An 18894-nucleotide genomic window follows, 5' to 3' on the forward strand; every position below is an offset into this window, starting at 1 on the left:
ATCTACTTTGTCCTTAAAAAAGTTACACTTCTCCATCTTAAGAGTCAGTTTGGCTTCCTTTAAGCGATCCAGAATTTGTTCTAAGTTATCTGCGTGATTAGAAAATGTATCGCCCAGGATAATTATGTCATCAAGGTACACCTGAACCTTGTTGCTTAATAGTCCTGTAAGGACAGTGTTTATTATTTTCTTGCAGCAGGACGGGGCTGTTTTAAGGCCAAAGGGGAGGGAAGTAAATTCCCAATGTCCTGCTGGAGAAGAAAATGCCGTCTTCTCTCTGCTGATTTCATCTTGGGGGATTTGATGGTAACCCTGTTTCAAGTCTAGGCATAAAAAAAACTTACTATCTCCCAATTGATTGAGTATGGTAGTTATATTAGGGAGTGGGTACCGGTCGTCCCGTAGTGTTTTATTAAGTGCCCGGAAGTCCAGACAAAGTCGTAGTACTCCATGTTTTTTTGCACTGGGATAAGTGGGGCATTATAGGGTGATCGCGAAGGGCGAATCACACCCTGTAGCTAGAGCGATATAAGTTGTTCATTTACTCTGTCATGATAACTGATATGAATGTTATATGGACGCCTGTACACTACTTCATCAGTGTTTTGCTTGATGGTGCTTAAAAAAATAGGGTGTTACTGTTAATGGTTCTTGTTCTGTGGAAAACACTGTTATATATTTATCTATTAAGGACTTTAAAACCTAATTCTCTCTCTTCACTTGGGAATTTAGCGTCAACAATTTGATAGAGGCTTTTCTTCCTTACTTCAAGCTCTGCGAGCTTCAAGTCTGTTTTAGCTGTGTCAGCGGTCTGTACACTAGATACTTGTGGCAGATCAGCGTATAGCTCATGAGTGACAGGCTTCACAAATCCTAACGTTGTATTATCATCTATCTTTACACTCACTTTCAATATTCAAATACGGCACAATGACATAAGATCTTTGATTGTCAGATGAAGGGGTTAACTTAACTATCCGTGAGCACAAAACTCTAGCCTGAGGAGTACTAACACAAGGTTCAAGTAAAGCTTCACTTGCCTGTAGTTGCGTTACTAGCGTTATGTAACCTGCAACAGATGCATGCAGTTGCAAAGGTTCCGCTGCTTGCCAACGTACGGCCTTATTTTCAGTGAGACATTCTTCATTTCCATCTACATTTAGCTAAGATCCTTCACCTCTAGATATACGACATATTTTTCCTGGCATAATTGTATGGTTTCCCCTTCTATTATCAGTTTTAAGCTTCGTTCTTTTGTTCCTCATTTAGTTGCAATGTTTTCAAAATAATCTCGTACTACACGACAAATCAGTACTCAACATAATATGAGTCGGCAAACCTACATCGCGTGTTATCAATAAGTCTTGGAAACTACTTTTTCCTTCCATATTAACTTGTCTTTTACCGTCATTTTCAATATGGTATCTTTGCACAGAGACAATATTCACGGGTTTCGCTTCACAGTTATTTACTGCGAGCCCTAATTCTTTAATAAATTCATCCGTTAAAAACTCACACACGCTCCTGTTTCTAGGAGTGCTGCCACTTTTGCATATGTATTATCATGAGTAGTGCGATCTGCCTAACAAAGTTACTCTTGAGTTATGTTAATTATAGCCTTCTTTTCATTATTTTTAAGGTCACGCCCTTGTTCGTTATAGCCTTCTTTTCCTTATATTTAAGTGAGGCGGTTACTCCCTTGTTCGTTATAGCCTTCATCTTATTATATTAAAGGTTACTCCCTGTTCGTTATAGCCTTCATCTTATTATATTAAAGGTTACTCCCTTCTTCGTTATAGCCTTCATCTTATTATATTAAAGGTTACTCCCTGTTCGTTATAGCCTTCATCTTATTATATTAAAGGTTACTCCCTTGTTCGTTATAGCCTTCATCTTATTATATTAAAGGTTACTCCCTTCTTCGTTATAGCCTTCATCTTATTATATTAAAGGTTACTCCTGTTCGTTATAGCCTTCATCTTATTATATTAAAGGTTACTCCCTTGTTCGTTATAGCCTTCATCTTATTATATTAAAGGTTACTCCCTTGTTCGTTATAGCCTTCATCTTATTATATTAAAGGTTACTCCCTTCTTCGTTATAGCCTTCATCTTATTATATTAAAGGTTACTCCCTGTTTTGTTCTTTGCTCATTTTCCGTTTTTTCCACTGCAAGTGTGCATATTTGTTTATTTATTTATTTATTTTCATTTGTTTATTTAATGTTATTTGTAGTAGATAACTGAGGGGGGCACTACCCTGGCCTCCTCTTCCTCTGATTCTCTTACTTCACACATTTATCTTAATACTTCACACTATTGTCCATATGCTTAATTTTTAATTTTTTATTCATGACTTTTATCCATACCTCACACTTTTCTTAGTATTTCACATTTTTCTAGATCATACTCTACACTTCCTACCTGGGGACGCGGGTTAGGCCTTTATAAAGTCACTCTATGGCTGCATGTCCGCTGCGGCACACCACCACCCTGTGAGGCGTAGAGCCCGTGCTCCTTCCATCCTGGGTAACAATCCTAAAACAAACAAACCTGAGAGGCAGGACGCTGCTGCTGCCTGTCACCTGACACCATCTCACTGAGGAGTGGATCACGGCGCCGGTGGAGAGACTGCCCATCCTCTCCACTCCGCCCGGGAAGGAACTCATGAATTCTCGGTTGAGTCGCGTGCTACCCATTGCACTACAGAACAACAGTGGTTGGCCAGAGTTTCCATTACCATATCGTCAAAGTCCATGTCCTCCGGAAGAACCATTAATTATATAATTAAATCGTTACTATTATTTCCGCCACTTAAAACGAGCAAAGCTTAATGAAAATAAGAGGCGTTTTCTCGTCAGAGTAAATTAAACAAAAGCACTGTAAGCACATGTCCCTATTTATCCCACCGCTGCCACCAGTTTTAGACCCTTCTTTTCTTGTATTAAATCAACTCTTTTATCACTCATTAATTACTCCATAAATGATCTCACCGTCTCGTATCCCTGGTAGCGTGATCCGGCTTAAGTTGTTATTGGAGACTGGTGTTCGGGGATAAACAAGGGAAAAAGTAAATATACATTTATTTAAAATTAAATGAAAGTAATTGCCTTACGCAATATTCTATGCTCAGACGATCATAACACTGGCATATTCAGCAATGGATGCAACATATGACAAACGACATGTCTTAAACATAATACTACAATATGTGCTCAGTTGTTGCCAATAATAATAACACTCGTCGTTCTACAAGCAGTGGTTTGTATCTCTCTGCTTACATCACAATCATTATGTACTCTCTTCACAAAATCCTACTACACATTCCTATAGTATAATCTACTACAAGTCATGGAAACACCTAATTATACCACTCCCAGTGGTTTTACCTTTGCTTTACATCGTAAACAAATAATCACAATCCTGTCCCACTCACAATCCTACTTCACATCTCCTACATTATAATCTCCAGGACAATACAGTCGGTTTCCCTTAGATTCTCGAATTTCTACTCACGATTAAGATCACAACAGCCATTCTCGGCTGAGTGAGTAGCAGGTCTGCTTGAGGCGAGAACCAAGCTCGGTCTACTCATACCACTGATTTCTAGGCCACATTTTTCTTTGTTTTAGGCGGACTTACATCCTTGACACGCCCTTAATTTTCTACATAACCAATGGCCAATACTTCCTGTCACACCCATCTGCTCGCTCATTATGTTGTATTGTTTTACTTCTCCTGCTATTCGTGAGTCAGTCTTAAGACACTCCCTCAGTGATTTTTCTGTTAAATTATTGGCTCATAACATGTCGCCACGACTGACGTCACGGGTCAGAGTCTTTTTCAATGGTTGTTCACACTTTCTGACCACGCCCACTGGGTATCTGTTTTATGTATCTGAGTCTGGGTATCTGTTTTCCTTTACCCTCGTTGTTTCCCCTCTTTTGTACTTGAGATCTTTACACTGTTATATATGTCACCCTTCTTGTTAGTGTTTGTCCTGTCAGATGTTTACACAGTTGTATATCTCTCATTCCTCTCTGGGTATCTGTTTTTCTTTAGCCTCGTTGTTTCCCCTCTTTGGTATTTGAGATGCTTACACTGTTATATATGTCACCCTTTTTGTTAGTGTTTGTCCTGTCAGATGTTTACACAGTTGTATATCTCACTCCTCTGTTTCCTCGTTTTCTGGGTCCTGACATTAAGCTGTTCCTGTAGATGTTGTAAGCTTCGAAAAGATGATCGAAAGATGTGTGTTCGCAAAAGGGAATGGGAAGGGATTTTTATTACTATCGAGGAAGGTTTGATGCTGTTAGTGAATGTTTGAAGGATTTCTTGTACACTAAAGGGATTCATTAGGTGGTTTAAAGTTGTTCCTGGAATTTTTATCACTATCGAGGAAGGTTTGATGCTGTTAGTGTATCTTTAAAGGATTTCTTGTACTCTAAAGGGATTCATTAGGTGGTTTAAAGCGGTTTCTGTAGATATTATAAGCTTTGAAGGGGTGATTTAAATGTTGATATTGATTTACTTTAACTTTAGATATGCTACAGGTATGAAATTAAACCTCGACGTGCTATTTTTTCGTTTAATGGTGATAAAAATAATAAGGAAAATGAGAAGATGCACAGAAGGAGAATGAAGTAAGAGGAAGTAAGAGGAAAGGAATATGAGCCAAAACAATAAGAAATAAAAGGGAAGAGTGGAGTAAGATAAAAAGAGCAGGGAAGAAGTCAGTTGGGGAGGAGGGCTGGAAGAGACACGAAGGCGAGGATGAAAAAAAGAGAGGAAAAGGAAGAGGAAATAGGAGGAGGAAGGGGAAAGGAGAGAAAAGAGGGGGGAAAAACGGGGCGAGTCTTGCGGTACACGGCGTCAGCAAACCGGAAGGAGGAGAAAAGGGAAATAGATAAAGAAGGAAAAATAGGAGTTAGTGAAGCAGAAAGAAGGGAAAAGAGAGAAACACACCAAAAAAAAAAACAGTCATGATTTAGCCACACAAAGGAGGGAAGAAAGAGAACACACACACACACACACACACACACACACACACACACACACACACACACACACACACACACACACACACACGCACCACATTTCCGGCTGACAAGTTAACCTCCGCACTTGTTTGGTTGTTGTGGGAAAGTGTGTCGTGATTTTGTCCAGGTGGTATATTCGTGTGGAGGGAGGAGGAGGAGGAGGTGGGAGAGATAACAAAAGGGAAATGGCAAAATAGGTGGGGTGAAGGATAGGAAGGAAAGAGAGGAGGAAGAGGAGGAGGAGGAGGAAGAGGAGGAATAGGAGGAAGAGGAGGAGTAGGAGGAATAGGAGGAGGAGGAGGAGGAGGAGGAGGAGGAGGAAGAGATAACAAAATGGAAATGGCAAAGTATGTGTGTTTCAAGGATAGGAAAGAAAGGCAAAAAAATAAACAGATAAATAGATAGACAGATAGATAGGCAGATAGAGAAGGAATAGATAACAGGAGGAAACGAGTAAAAATATATTAAATGATAGTGGGTGTGAAGGAGAGGAAAGAAAGGCCACAAAGAGAGATAAATAGAAAGAGAGGAAGAGGGGAGAAAGAGGATGGTGATAATAAACAACGGGAACCAAAACAGGAAGAAGAGAAACAGATGCAGGAACAAACAAACACAATAACAACAAGCAAACAAACAAACAAGAACACTATCAATATCCACGACCACACTCATTCTTTTCACCCGTCAATGCGCTCATCCGTCCAATCCGTCACCCGTCACCCGTCCTGCCATCAGTCACTAAAAGGTTAATAAACTTCCGACAATTACCATAAAAATCCAGGTAATGACAACGGCGCCAAAACAATGAACTGAGCCCCAGAAATCACCACCTGTTCTCACCTGTAATTGTTTTCGCTAATTAAACTCACCTCACCCTAGAGACCCGAAATTTAGGACGTCATTCTCGGACGCTTCCGCCTCTCACATCAACGATTTCAAAGGCCAAAAGGCAGATAAATCGCGTTCTAATGAGTGTTTTTGAAGGTTCACGGCACAAAGGAAGGGTCAAACTACCAGAAGGCTCGTAAAACTACCTCTGCAAATGCCCAGAACTCCTACGAACCCCTTGTCGTATATGTGTGTTCCTGGGCTCCGAAATGCGTTGGTTAATGCTCTACGGGAAAGGTGTATTGATTGCCCCAAGGTGATAATTACAACTCATTAGACACGCTACCTGCGCTCACTCACCTACGCACGTTAATGGGATTCTAATGGGGAAGCTTGCCTTTACACTCTGACCTTTTGGCTGTTACCTTTTCATCTTGCTAAAAGGGCTAAATAAAATGTACTATTACCTAACATTATCTAACACGTTATAGAATAATATAATCTAAAATTAACTTGTTAGCCTCACACTCCCATCCCCACCTGCCTTACCTATCGTAACCTCAACTAATTAAAACCCACCTGGCCTAAAAAGCAATCAACCCTAATGTACTCAGAGCTAATGTGTATGCAAGTATTTCGGGTTAATCAGGACGCACCTGACACCAAGCCACTTTACCAGCCTCACCTGTCTCACCTGCCCTAAACTAAACCACTTCAAGCTAACGTATCCTAACCTAACCTTCCTCACGTCTACCTGTGATGAAGTATTCCAGGTTAATCACGATACACCTGACTCAAAATCACTTTACTACTCTCACCTGCCCTATTCTGAGATAACTAGAGCGACTATATCCTAATCTAACCTACTTCACGCTTACCTGTGTGCTAGTCTCTCAAGTTAATCACGACGCACCTGCCATCCTACGCTAACCAGTATCACCTGCCTCTCCTATCCCAATCTGAACTAATTAAAGCCAACATATCCTGACTTAACCAACCTCAAGCCTACCTGTGTGCAAGTATACCAGGTTAATCAATTCGCACGACGCACCTGTCACCAAACCACTTAACCAGCTTTACCTGTCTCATCATAAGCAACGTGAACACATTAACCTATCCTGACCTAGCCTACCTCACGTTTACCTGTGTGCAAGTTTGGGAGGTTATTTACGTTCCGCCTGACACCTAATCATTTAACCAGCCTCACTAATTATTCCTATCTCAAGATTAACCGATTAAAGTCACCATATTCTGACCTAACCTTTGTGCAAGTATATCAGGTTAATCACGTTCCACCTGACCCCCAATTACTTAACCAGCCTACCTGTTATTCGTATCCCAACCTTCAAGACAAACTAACTAAGAGAGATTAACCGTAGCCTAAACCAAGCCTACCTGCGTCGCCCTATGTTAGGTTAATCACGTATTCTGTCATTCAAATCCCAAACTGAATCGATTAAAGAGAAACCAACTAAGAGAGATTAACCGTAACCTAAGCCAAGCCTACCTGCGTTGAGCTGTCAGGTTAATCACGTATCACCGCCGTCCTTTCACTCTCACTCTCGCTGCCTCAATGCAAAGCCCTTTTCGCAGTCAAAATTACTGAATTCGGCTTTTGTCTTCGTCCCGTCCGTTCCAATCACGCCAAATTTGCACTTTCATTCATATTCGTCAATGGATTCTGTTTTTTTATTCTCATCGCATTTTTATATTTTTTTCCTTTTATTCTTTTTTCCATTCAACCTCTTTTTCTTTCTTTCTGTCGCAATTTCATTCAGCACACAATGGCGACGTGATATTCTCTCTCTTATTATCATTTCCTCTCCTGCATTTATCTACCCTCATTACACTCTCCTCAATGACTTTCTCTTTTCAATTTCACTTCTCTCTTTTTCCTTCCTCTCCTCCTCCTCCTTACGTATTTTTAACCTTCCTCTTGTCTCCTTGTTCCTCTCTCTCACTTTCTTTCAATCTCTCTAATTGCACCTACAGTTTCACCTAGTTCCACGCCTTCACAAATATAAGGAAAGAATAAAACATTGTCGAATTCAACATTCATACTGATGAAACATAATGGATTCTACATCTACATAATACATTTTTTTGCAGATTATTAACGGAATTACAAATACCAAACTCGCAATGCATTTATTTTATCTCTTTCTATCTATCTATCTGTGTTTCTTTCTCTCATAATAGTATCATCCTCTCTCACTTTTGAAATTGCACTTCCTAAAACATTTCTTCATAATCTTTTTCTTTTTAATTCTTCCTCTCTTTTTCTAACTCTCACCTCGAACACGACTTTGAGGAAACAATACTTTTCACCACATCTCTTTACTTTTTCCCTCTTTATTTCCGGGGTCGGCTTTTTAGTCAGCTTTTTCTCTTTTTTTTTACCACTTTTTCCCAGTAATACTTGAGTCTGAAAGTTTCCTTCCTACCTGAATTTTTTTCCCTTTCAGATTTACGTCCTTTTCTTCTTTCTTGGGTCATTCTTTCCTCCTTTCTTTTTCTTCCTTTCTAGCTTTTGTTTTTCCTTTCTCTTCCTTCTTTTGTGTTTTATTTTCTATTTCTCACCATTTTTAGCATTTTTTCTTTTCCGTTTGTAACTTTTTCTTCAATTCTTTTTATTTCATCCTCTCGAACTCATCTTTTTCCTTATCCTTCGCCTCCTTCTTTTGCTTTGTCTCCCTAGTTTTAATCTTCTACCTTTTCCTCCTCCTCTTCTTATGTCTTTCCCTTTTCCTACTTCCTGATTCTGCTTATTCTCCTACATCTTTTTCCCTTCCTTCCCTTCTCCTCATTTTCATCCTTGTTTTCCTTTCTCTTCCTTCTTTTGTCTGGTGTTTAAAGGTATGTGTTTTCTTTTCTATTTTTCACCATTTTTAGCGATGTTTCTTTTCCTTTGTAGATTTTTCTTCAATTCTTTTTATTTCATCTTCTCGACCTCATCTTCTTCCCTAATCCTTCGTCTCCTTCTATTGTTTTCTTTCCCTTTTTTTAAATTTTCTACCTTTTCCTCCTCCTCTTCATATGTCTTTTCCTTTTCCTACCTCCTGATTCTGCTTATCCTCATATTTCTTCTTCTCTTCCTTCCTTTCTCCTTATTTTCATCCTCCTCCTTGCTTCTGCTCCGACTCTTCTTACTCCTTTTCTTCTTCTACTTCCTTTTCTTCTCATACTTTTCTTCATCTTGTTCTAGTTCGAGTTCTTTTTCCTGTTCCTATTCTTATTTATGTTCTTGTTTTTCCTTCTTTTTTTCTTCTTCTGTTTTTCCTCCTTCTCCATCATTGCATCTTTCTCTTCTCGTCCTTCTTCTTCATCATCATCATCCTCATCTTCCTCTTTCTCTTTTCCTCTTTTTCTTCTTATTTTCCTCTTGCTCTTTTCCTTCTTCTTCATAATCATCTTCACCTTTCTCTTTTCCTCTTTTTCTTATTATTTTCCTCCTCTTCTACATCTTCTTCATCACCATCTTCATCTTTTTCTTTCTCTTTTCCTCACCTCCTCCTTCTTCTCCTCCTCCTCCTCCTCCTGCTCCTCCTCCGCCAAGACAAACATTCAGCGCATCCCTCATCAGTTCTCGTAAAGGCCCATTACCAGGCTAACCACCCTCGCTGAAGCCACAGTCAACATTAATATTCCGCCGTCAATAACACCTCGCCCCCAAGACGCCTAATAAGCTTACCTGTTTTCTCACCTTCACGATCCTTCCCCCTCTTATCACCCCTCCACTCCCCCTTTTTCTTACCTGTCCCTCTTTAATCTAGTTTATTTATTTTTTGGATACTTAGTTAATTGTTTTTTACGTGTTTTTTTTGTTATTTACTGTTTTTTGTAATTTTAGGTATAATTTATGTTCTTCTTGTTCTTCTTGTTCTTCTTATTCTTGTTCTTCTTCTTTATCTTGCTTTTGTTCTTGTTCTTGTTCTTCTTGTTCTTCTTCTTGTTCTTCTTCCTCTTCCCCCTTCTCCTCCTCCTCCTTCTCCTCCTCCTCCCCCTCCTCTTCCTCCTCCTCCTCAAACTACTACTACTACTACTACTACTACTACTACTACTACTACTACTACTACTACTGCTACTACTACTACTACTACTACTACTACTACTACTGCTACTACTACTACTACTACTGCTACTACTACTACTACTACTACTACATAAATGATACCTCCACCCATGTTTATTTTCCCGACACATAATCATGGAGGGCTCCATAGCTTGGAGGTCATTAGCCCCAACTCTGTTCGCTAATGACTGTGGCATCCAACCATATCACTAATACTACCTGACACTAAATCACCTATCATCTATTACGTCCAGATCCCCCTTTCCTTCCCTAGTCAAGTCACTCCCGACCCACCCTAATGTCACTCTCCACCACTGTGGCTTCATAGTCCATATTGGAGATGTTGGTGGCTTTTGGGCCAGAGTGTCTGGTGCCCCTGAGACATAGGATGGCCGACCTGAGCAGGGAGAACGAGAGGCGACACCTCATCCAGGCGACAACGTGACTCCTTGGCTGATGCTTCTTTTCTGAGATTAGTTCCGCGAGGCGTGCGTAGAAGCATTGGGCCCTGGGACCCATCCCGCCGGATGTGGTGAAGACGAGGGGGCTGAAGCTGCCCTGATCCACATGTTGGATTCTTTCACCGTATGCCCTTGTCTTCTCCTGCTCGTGCCTGTGGTGGGCGGCTTCCAGGGGCAGCTCACGGTGACAGGCAGCCATCGGGTCGTATATGCGGATGTCCATGAATGCACGCTGTCCTCGCACCCATAATCCACGGGCACTTACATCAACCCGTGCCTTATGTGAAGTATTGGCTGTCCTGTACCGAAGGTGTTCGCCGTCCAGGGGAAGCAGTGCCGGCTCGGTAGTGACGTCTTGGCATACCTCCCCGAGCATGCTGGCTGTCAGATCCTTCACTTCATCGTGTCGAATACAGACGAAGCCTCCCTTTTCACATGTCATGGTGTGAGTGACATCATTTGGTGATCCACATGCACAGAGATCAGGCAGTCCCTCAATCGGCCAGCCATATCTCAGGGCAACGGCGGCGACAAATTCTTGTTTATTGAGGCTGAAGCCCTTGGTCTGATTGGTAATTACGTTAGCCAGTTAGAGCGCCTGCCTCCTGTGCTGTGTGTATTTTTCTACCCATTTCCGTGCACAGGTGGTGTGTAAGACGGTTCAGCTCGTCTTTTTGGGCCTGTTGCCTTTCTTCTGAGATTTTTCTTTTAATATCTCTTATTTCTGTTTGGTCTATCTCGGCCTCTGCCTCCTGAGCGATGATCCTGTTGATGAGTGACCTGGTAAGGCTGATGGAGTTTTGGTTCTCCTTATCTGCCAGCTTCTCAGGGTTGGTGATCCCCATCCCACCCAGTCTTGGGGGAAGTGCTAGCATATCCCTCTCCTCCTCCCCCAAACGAATACTACTACCATTAATACTACTACCACTACGGCTGCTACTACTACTACTACTACTACTACAACTACTACTCTCTCTCTCTCTCTCTCTCTCTCTCTCTCTCTCTCTCTCTCTCTCTCTCTATCCAGCGTCACCACCATCACCCCTATATAAATCATCATCATTATCATCATCATCATTATCATTCGGAGGGGAAGTATACGAGGGTATTAAAATAAAGCATAATGTCTTTCTGTCTCTTCATCGTCCTCTCTCTCTCTCTCTCTCTCTCTCTCTCTCTCTCTCATAGATATGCAAATTTGATTGACATGATAGATTGGAAAAGCTAGAATTGAATTACCGAAAGGGGGCAAGATGAGAAGAGAGGAGAGGAGAGGAGAGGAGAGGAGGAGAAGAGAGGAGAGGAAAGACAATAAGATGAAGTGAGGAGATGGAGGAGGAGGAGGAAACGAGACGGAGGAGGGAAAAATGAGATAAGAGGAAAAAAATGGCGGTAAAATGGGAAGAGGGGACGATAAGCGAGAGAGAGAGAGAGAGAGAGAGAGAGAGAGAGAGAGAGAGAGCGAGAGAGAGTGAGAGAGTGTAAATATAGTGAGAGAATGGGTATTACTGAGAGAGAGAGAGAGAGAGAGAGAGAGAGAGAGAGAGAGAGAGAGAGAGAGAGAGAGAGAGAGAGAGAGAGAGAGAGAGAGAGAGAGAGAGATCCTGCCAGCCGTCGTAAGTTAGGCAAGAAACATTCCCGGCACAGTTTACGGGAAGAAACTTTAAAACCTCATCCTGGGGGACACATCGCCGCGCGGGAGAATAATAGGAAAGCTTGCACACACAAACCTTACACTCGCGTTTTTTTCCTTTTTTCCGTCTTGCCTCCACGGCTTGAGACATGCATGCAAACTTTGATCATTTTTTATGTGGCAAATGGCTCCAGAAATATATATCAGAAAAATAGTTAAGCAAATTGAAATCAGTATAATATCCTTTTTATGTCTTATTCTTGAAAAAGTAAAAGAGTTACAAAATATATGTAATAACTATTGCTAAAACATTAATTAAATCCAGTATATTAGAGTGGTGAAAATCTCTCTCTCTCTCTCTCTCTCTCTCTCTCTCTCCATTTCGTCTCGTTGTTTTAAGATATTGACAAACTTTTACCATTTCTATACAAAGTGCAAAACGGCTACATACATAAATACATATATGATTAAAATAGTTGAAACATTAATTAAATCCAGTATATTAAAGCGGTAAAAATGTCTCTCTCTCTTTCTCCATTTCGTCTCGTTGTTTTAAGATACTGACAAACTTTTACCATTTCTGTATAAAGTGCGAAACGGCTTCATAAATGCATATATGATTAAAATTGTTGAAACATTAATTAAAACCAGGATATTAAAGTGGTGAAACTGTCTCTCTCTCCATTTCGTCTCGTTGTTTTATGATACAGACAAACTTTTAGCATTTCTGTATAAAGTGCGAAACGGCTTCATAAAAAACATATATGATTAAAATTGTTGAAGCATTAATTAAAACCAGAATATTAAAGATGTGAAACCGTCTCTCTCTCCATTTCGTCTCGTTGTTTTATGATACAGACAAACCTTTAGCATTTTTATGTGAGAAACGGCTGCAAAAATATACATATGATTAAAATAGTCGAAACATTAAGTAAAATATTGTATTAAAGTGGTCACAACGTTCACCTTTGTTTCATCCCGTCTCGTTGTTTTAAGACAGACAGGCAACCTTTTATCATTCATATGTGTCCAGTGTATTTGAAATATATAAAGAAAAAAAGCTAAATAAATTGACACCATTAACTTCGATTCGTCATCCTTTCTATAATTATTTTCTCCTGTTTCGTAGCTTTAATGCAATCAAATTCTCTTCTATTTTTATCGTGCATGAGATGAATGGCTTTGAAATAGATATATAAAAAAGTGAAGCAAATTGACATCATTAACCTCAATTCGTCGTCCTTTCTATCATTCCTTCCTCCTGTCTCGTAGCTTGAGGCAATCAAACTCTCTTTTATATACTGTCGCATGACATGAATAATACAATAAAAGTAAAGTATCAGAAAAGTAAGTAAAAAGTAAAATCCGCACAACTAACAAAGCAAACTGTCACATGCTCTTTTCGTAGCTTTGAGGCAATCTAACTTTCTTTATACTCTTCGAGAATGAGTAGAATAATAAAATATAAATAAAGCATAAGAAAGAGTTAAAAAAGAGAAATGCATGAACAACTAACAAAGCAAAATGTCACACACGTTTTTTCTTTTCCCGCTTCCTCATTTTATTATTCCTGCATGAGATGAGTCAAAAATATAAATAAAGAGTAAAAAAAAGAGAACTAAGTAACAACTAACAAAGCAAAATGTCACACACGCTCTTTTTCTTTCCCGCTTCCCTCATTTTATTATTTCCGTGCATGAGACGAATCCTAAAACGCAAGTAAAGCATAAGGAAGTGTAAAAACAAACTGTAAACTCCGCGCACAACTAACAAAGCAAACTGTCACACACACTTTTTTTTCCCTCCCGTTTCCCGCATTTTTAGGACATGAAGCAAAATTTTTCCTCGTCCCGTGCACAAAATAACCCGGAAAATGTAACACGCTGAAACTCGAGGCAGTAAAAATTATGGCGTTATAGACATATTTCTCTTCGTTTCCTTCATGTTCTGCGCCTCATGTTGCAGAAATATCAGGTTAAAATTCCCATTTGGTGTTTTACTGACATATTTACATTTTCTAATTCGTGTATATTTATATTTTCCATACCCGCGGATATTTTTACTTGCACAGTCGGACGAGCAAGTGAAGCAGAGAACAATAAAAGCAGAACACATGCTATCATTGGCTCTGAGTATTGAATATTTATCGACACATACATACACAAGACATGCATTTGAATTTTTCAGTTCCAATGCGTATACATTGTATAGGCCAAAAAATTACAAATTAAGAAAAATGAATAACAGAAAATATTCATATGAATATACATAAACAAATAAAAAGTTAAATTACCTCCCCATCAATACTTTATCACAACATATATACGTCAGAGAAAATTTATTATCACGTACTAGAAAGTATAAAGGCAAGGATATATAATCTAATCTAATCTAACCTAGCTTATTCGAATCTAAACTAATCTAACATAGCCTACTCTAACTTAATCTAATCTAACCTAATCTAATCCAGCGTGACCTAATCTAGTCAAACCAAATCTAACCTAACTTAACCTAACCTAATCTAATCTAACCTAACCGAATCTAATATAACTAACCTAACCTAATCTAACCTAACCTAATCTAATCTAACCTAATCCAATCTAGCCAAACCTAACCTAACCTAATATTTTGTGCCTCCCCTCACCACCACAAAATCTATCATGCATTAGACTCTTTTCTTCTTATTCTTCTTACCATCCCCTAGAAACCGACAGCCTTCCCAACAAATTATTCAGATCTCATTAAAAATATTGGCAATGGTTCTGAATTTATTACGGGGAAAGAAAGAGGGAGATGAATTAATAGAGGGAGAAAGGAGAGGTGGATAATGATGGCATGGAAAATAGATGAAGAAAAAGAGAGAGAGAGAGAGAGAGAGAGAGAGAGAGAGAGAGAGAGAGAGAGAGAGAGAGAGAGAGAGAGAGAGAGAGAGAGAGAGAGAGAGAGAGAGAGAGAGAGAGAGAGAGAGAGAGAGAGAGAGAGAGAGAGAGAGAGAGAGAGAGAGAGAGAGAGAGAGAGAGAGAGAGAGAGAGAGAGAGAGAGAGAGAGAGAGAGAGAGAGAGAGAGAGAGAGACTTCATTCCTGCCCATGCACTAATACGAACAAAAGACACGCACCTTCGCCTTTGTTTTCTTTCTCCAAGGCGGGAAACGTTGAGGCTAAAAACGGGTATTTTTTCCTCCTGTTCCTCTTTTTCTTCCTCCTCCTTCACCGCCACCGCCTAACACTTAAGTCACTACGCGAGAGGAATAAGAACAGAGTATTATACCACTATTCGTCTCTTTCTTTCTTTTTTTCTTTCCATATTTTTTCTTCTCTCTCTTTTCATCCTCGGGTATTATTATGTTATTCGTATTTAAGAAAAACTCTTCCTCTCTGTCCTCGTTTCTCCTTCTTCATCCTCATCATTTCTCCTCTCTTCTCTCCCTGATCGTTTCTCCTCTTCCTTCATCTCATTACAGCCAAGCTTTTACATACATTATTGTTAACACTTCGCTAAAATCATCTACTACTACTACTACTACTACTACTACTACTATTATTAGTACTACTACTAAAATTGCAGTGTATGTGTGTGTTTGTGTTTGTGTGTGTGTATGTGTGTGTGTGTGTGTGTGTGTGTGTGTGTGTGTGTGTGTGTGTGTGTGTGTGTGTGTGTGTGTGTGTGTGTGTGTGTGTGTGTGTGTGTGTGTGTTCGTGTGTGTGTGTGTGTGTGTGTGTGTGTGTGTGTGTGTGTGTGTTTAAGATAATAATTCTCCATCGGATTACGAAAATATGAGCCTATAAGTTCTCTCTCTCTCTCTCTCTCTCTCTCTCTCTCTCTCTCTCTCTCTCTCTCTCTCTCTCTCTCTCACGTTTCACCTTAATTAAAACACCTGTCTCTCCTAATTACAGGTGTCGTGGATGAGGCAGGTGGACGCGGTGCTGGAGCTGTCACTCTGGGACACACACACCTACGTGAAGGACGACAGGTGAGGAGGAGAGGAGGAGGAGAGAGGAGGAGGAGGAGGAGGAGGAGAAAAGCTTGGTGGGGAGCAAAGGGAAAATGAAGAAGATGAGAAAACATGGAGAGTAAATGGAAATACAGGTTAATGAAGGAAAGGGAATAGGAAAAAAAAGAGCAAAATTAGGAAGGCGAGCACGGCAGAAGTAAAGAAAAAAAGAAAACGATGAATAACCCAAATATACGAGAAGGAAGAGCAAGAGGAGAAGGAGGAAGAGCAAAGGAGGAAAGAAGGAGCACTAGATGAATTCCAAGGAAGGTAAGGAAATAGAAACAAGGAAAAGGTGTGATAAAATATAGGAATTAATAAGGGAGAGGAGGAGAAAGATGTTTGATGGAGAATATTCAAGGGCAGGAGGAAGGGAGGGAGGAGGAAGAGGATAAGAGGAAAATCAAGCAGAAGGACAAGAGGACAGAACAGAGGAAGAGAGGAGAGAAGCCAGAGGGCGAGAAGGATAACAGGGGACGAACATGGAAATAAGAGGAGGAGGAGGAGGAGGAGGAGGAGAGGAGGAGGAGGAGGAGGATGAAAGGAGAGAGATAGGTAAGGGATAAGGAGAGGAAGGAGGCGGAAGAAAGGGAGAGGAAGGGAAGGTAAGGAATGTGTGTGTGTGTGTGTGTGTGTGTGTGTGTGTGTGTGTGTGTGTGTGTGTGTGTGTACAGGTGTGTTTGTGGGAAGGGAGAGGAAGAAAGGGAGAAGAGGAAGAAGAGAGGGAAGAAGGGAGAGAGAGGAGAAAGAGCAGAGTGCATTGTTAGATAAAGACAGCGTGAGAATATGAAGAGAAAGAGGAGGAGAAAAGAGAAGAATAAGAAATAGAATAAACCGAAATGGAGGAAGGGGTGAGTGAGAGAAGAGAATTTTTGAGATAAAGAAACAGAACACGAAAGATATAAATATGGAGAGGAAGGGAATGTAGGGATTAGGGATAACAGAAGACTTGAAGGGGAAATGATAGATAGACAGAGATAGATAATCAGATGGAAGGAGAGAAATAGAGATAGAGGAAAGAAAGAGAAAGAGGGAGACCTTGCAATACGAAAAAGTCATACAATATAGTAAAAGGAAAATATTTGAAAGGAAAGGTAATAAGACAAACATTCGAGAGAGAGAGAGAGAGAGAGAGAGAGAGAGAGAGAGAGAGGAGATTCCAAATATAACAAAACAGGACAGGAAACGATAATAAATAAGAAAAAAGGAATATTAGATTAGCAATAACGATGAGGAATTAAATGCATAAGAATTACATTGAAAGGAGAAAGAAATGAAAAAATGAAAAGAAAGACGAAGGAAAATAGAGAAAAATGATAAATTGGAGGAGGCGGAGGCCGAGGAGGAAGAAAAGAAACTCGACGAAAAGGAAAAACAAGCAAAGTGGCATCAAAGGAAGGAAATGATGATATATGTCATGAAGCCAGTGAATATTTCTTAGTAAATTATTCCTTCCCTCTTCTCTCTCTCCTCTCTCTCTCTCTCTCTCTCTCTCTTCTCTATCTTTTGTTCCATTTTGTTTTTCTTTTTCACTTCCTGTATTATTTTTTTTCATACTTTTATTATCTTTCTTTCTTTGTCTTTCTTCTTTCTCTCGCATTTTCTGTACGTCTTTTTGTTTTTTTCCCTTCTTTCACCTTTTTTTTTCTTTCTCTTTCACAGTATTGTCTTGGCATTCATTTACGAGGCTTTAATTTTTTCATTTTTTTCTACGTCACTACATAAACATTTCTGCATTTTCTTCATCCACTTTTTAGTCTTTCGTCTATTGCATTTCTTTTTTCCTCCCCTTCTTCAATCACTATTCCATTGTATTGCTTCATCATCCAGTTCCTCTGTCTCCTCTCCATTGCTTTTCACCCTCATCCACTCCTTCCTTCATCCACTATCTGTTTATTCTCCATTTCTTTCTTCTTTCATCACTCTTTCCTTCATCCACTTCCTCAGTTTCTTCTCCATTTCCTTCGTCCTTTCACAACTTTCCTTCGCATAATTCTTCAGTTTCTTCTCCACTGCTTTTCTTCTCTCTCCACTCTTTCCTTCTCACATCTCCTCCTCCTCTTAAGTTCTCCTCCTCCTCCTCCTCCTCCTCCTCCTCCTCCTCTCCTCCTCCTCCCTGTTCTTGTGCAACGTTCCCCTGCTGTTGTTTTGTAATACTCGTTCAAGGTGTTTTAATGCCCTAAAAGATGATATTAAACGAAAATCTTGAACTAAAAGGAAAGTACAGAAAGGAAAAGGAATGCTTATATGACCTAAAGTGGATGAACGTTCTTACCTTTGGAAAATATATACGAAAAAGTGTTGTGGCAGAAAATAAAATGTGAAAAAGTGACCAAAGAAAAGAATTGTTAGAAAAGAAAATTGAAGAGTCTAAGTCACACACACAAAGAAAAAACATGAAACTACTACAAAGAGAGCAACTAAATAAAATAAAAAATATCTAAAGGATGGAGGCAGGAAGAAAAGTGAAACAGGAGGAGGATGAAAAGGAAAGAGAAGACAAGAAACATGAGAGAAGGGAAGAGGAGAAGAAGGAAGAGAAGGAAGGAAGGCAGAAAGGAGATAAGAAAGGTAGAAGAAGTGAAGGAGAGAAGTGAAGGATCCAGTAGGCAGAAAGGGAGATAAGGAAGTAGAAGGAAGGGAGAGAAGTGAAGGGTGGAAGGCAGAAAGGGAGATAAGTGAAGGGTAGAAGGAAGGAAGGGAGAAGTGAAGGGTGGAAGGCAGAAAGGGAGATAAGTGAAGGGTAGAAGGAAGGAAGGGAGAGAAGTGAAGGGTGGAAGGCAGAAAGGGAGATAAGAGAAGGGTAGAAGGAAGGAAGGGAGAGATGTGAAGGGTGAAAGGTAGAAAGGATGATAAGTGAAGGATGAAGA

General features: G+C 40.0%; 1 protein-coding gene across 1 annotated transcript in view; it reads left to right on the plus strand.

Moving 5' to 3' along the window:
• LOC126993789 (uncharacterized) overlaps window positions 1–18894 on the plus strand; it is a 151259-nt gene that overhangs the window by 81143 nt on the left and 51222 nt on the right. The window contains exon 4 of the mRNA XM_050852950.1: window positions 15927–16003. Coding sequence (XP_050708907.1) covers window positions 15927–16003 — 77 coding nt within the window. The remainder of the gene's footprint in view (window positions 1–15926; window positions 16004–18894) is intronic.

This window comes from Eriocheir sinensis, chromosome 7, assembly GCF_024679095.1.
Source record: "Eriocheir sinensis breed Jianghai 21 chromosome 7, ASM2467909v1, whole genome shotgun sequence".
Classification (NCBI taxonomy): domain Eukaryota; kingdom Metazoa; phylum Arthropoda; class Malacostraca; order Decapoda; family Varunidae; genus Eriocheir; species Eriocheir sinensis.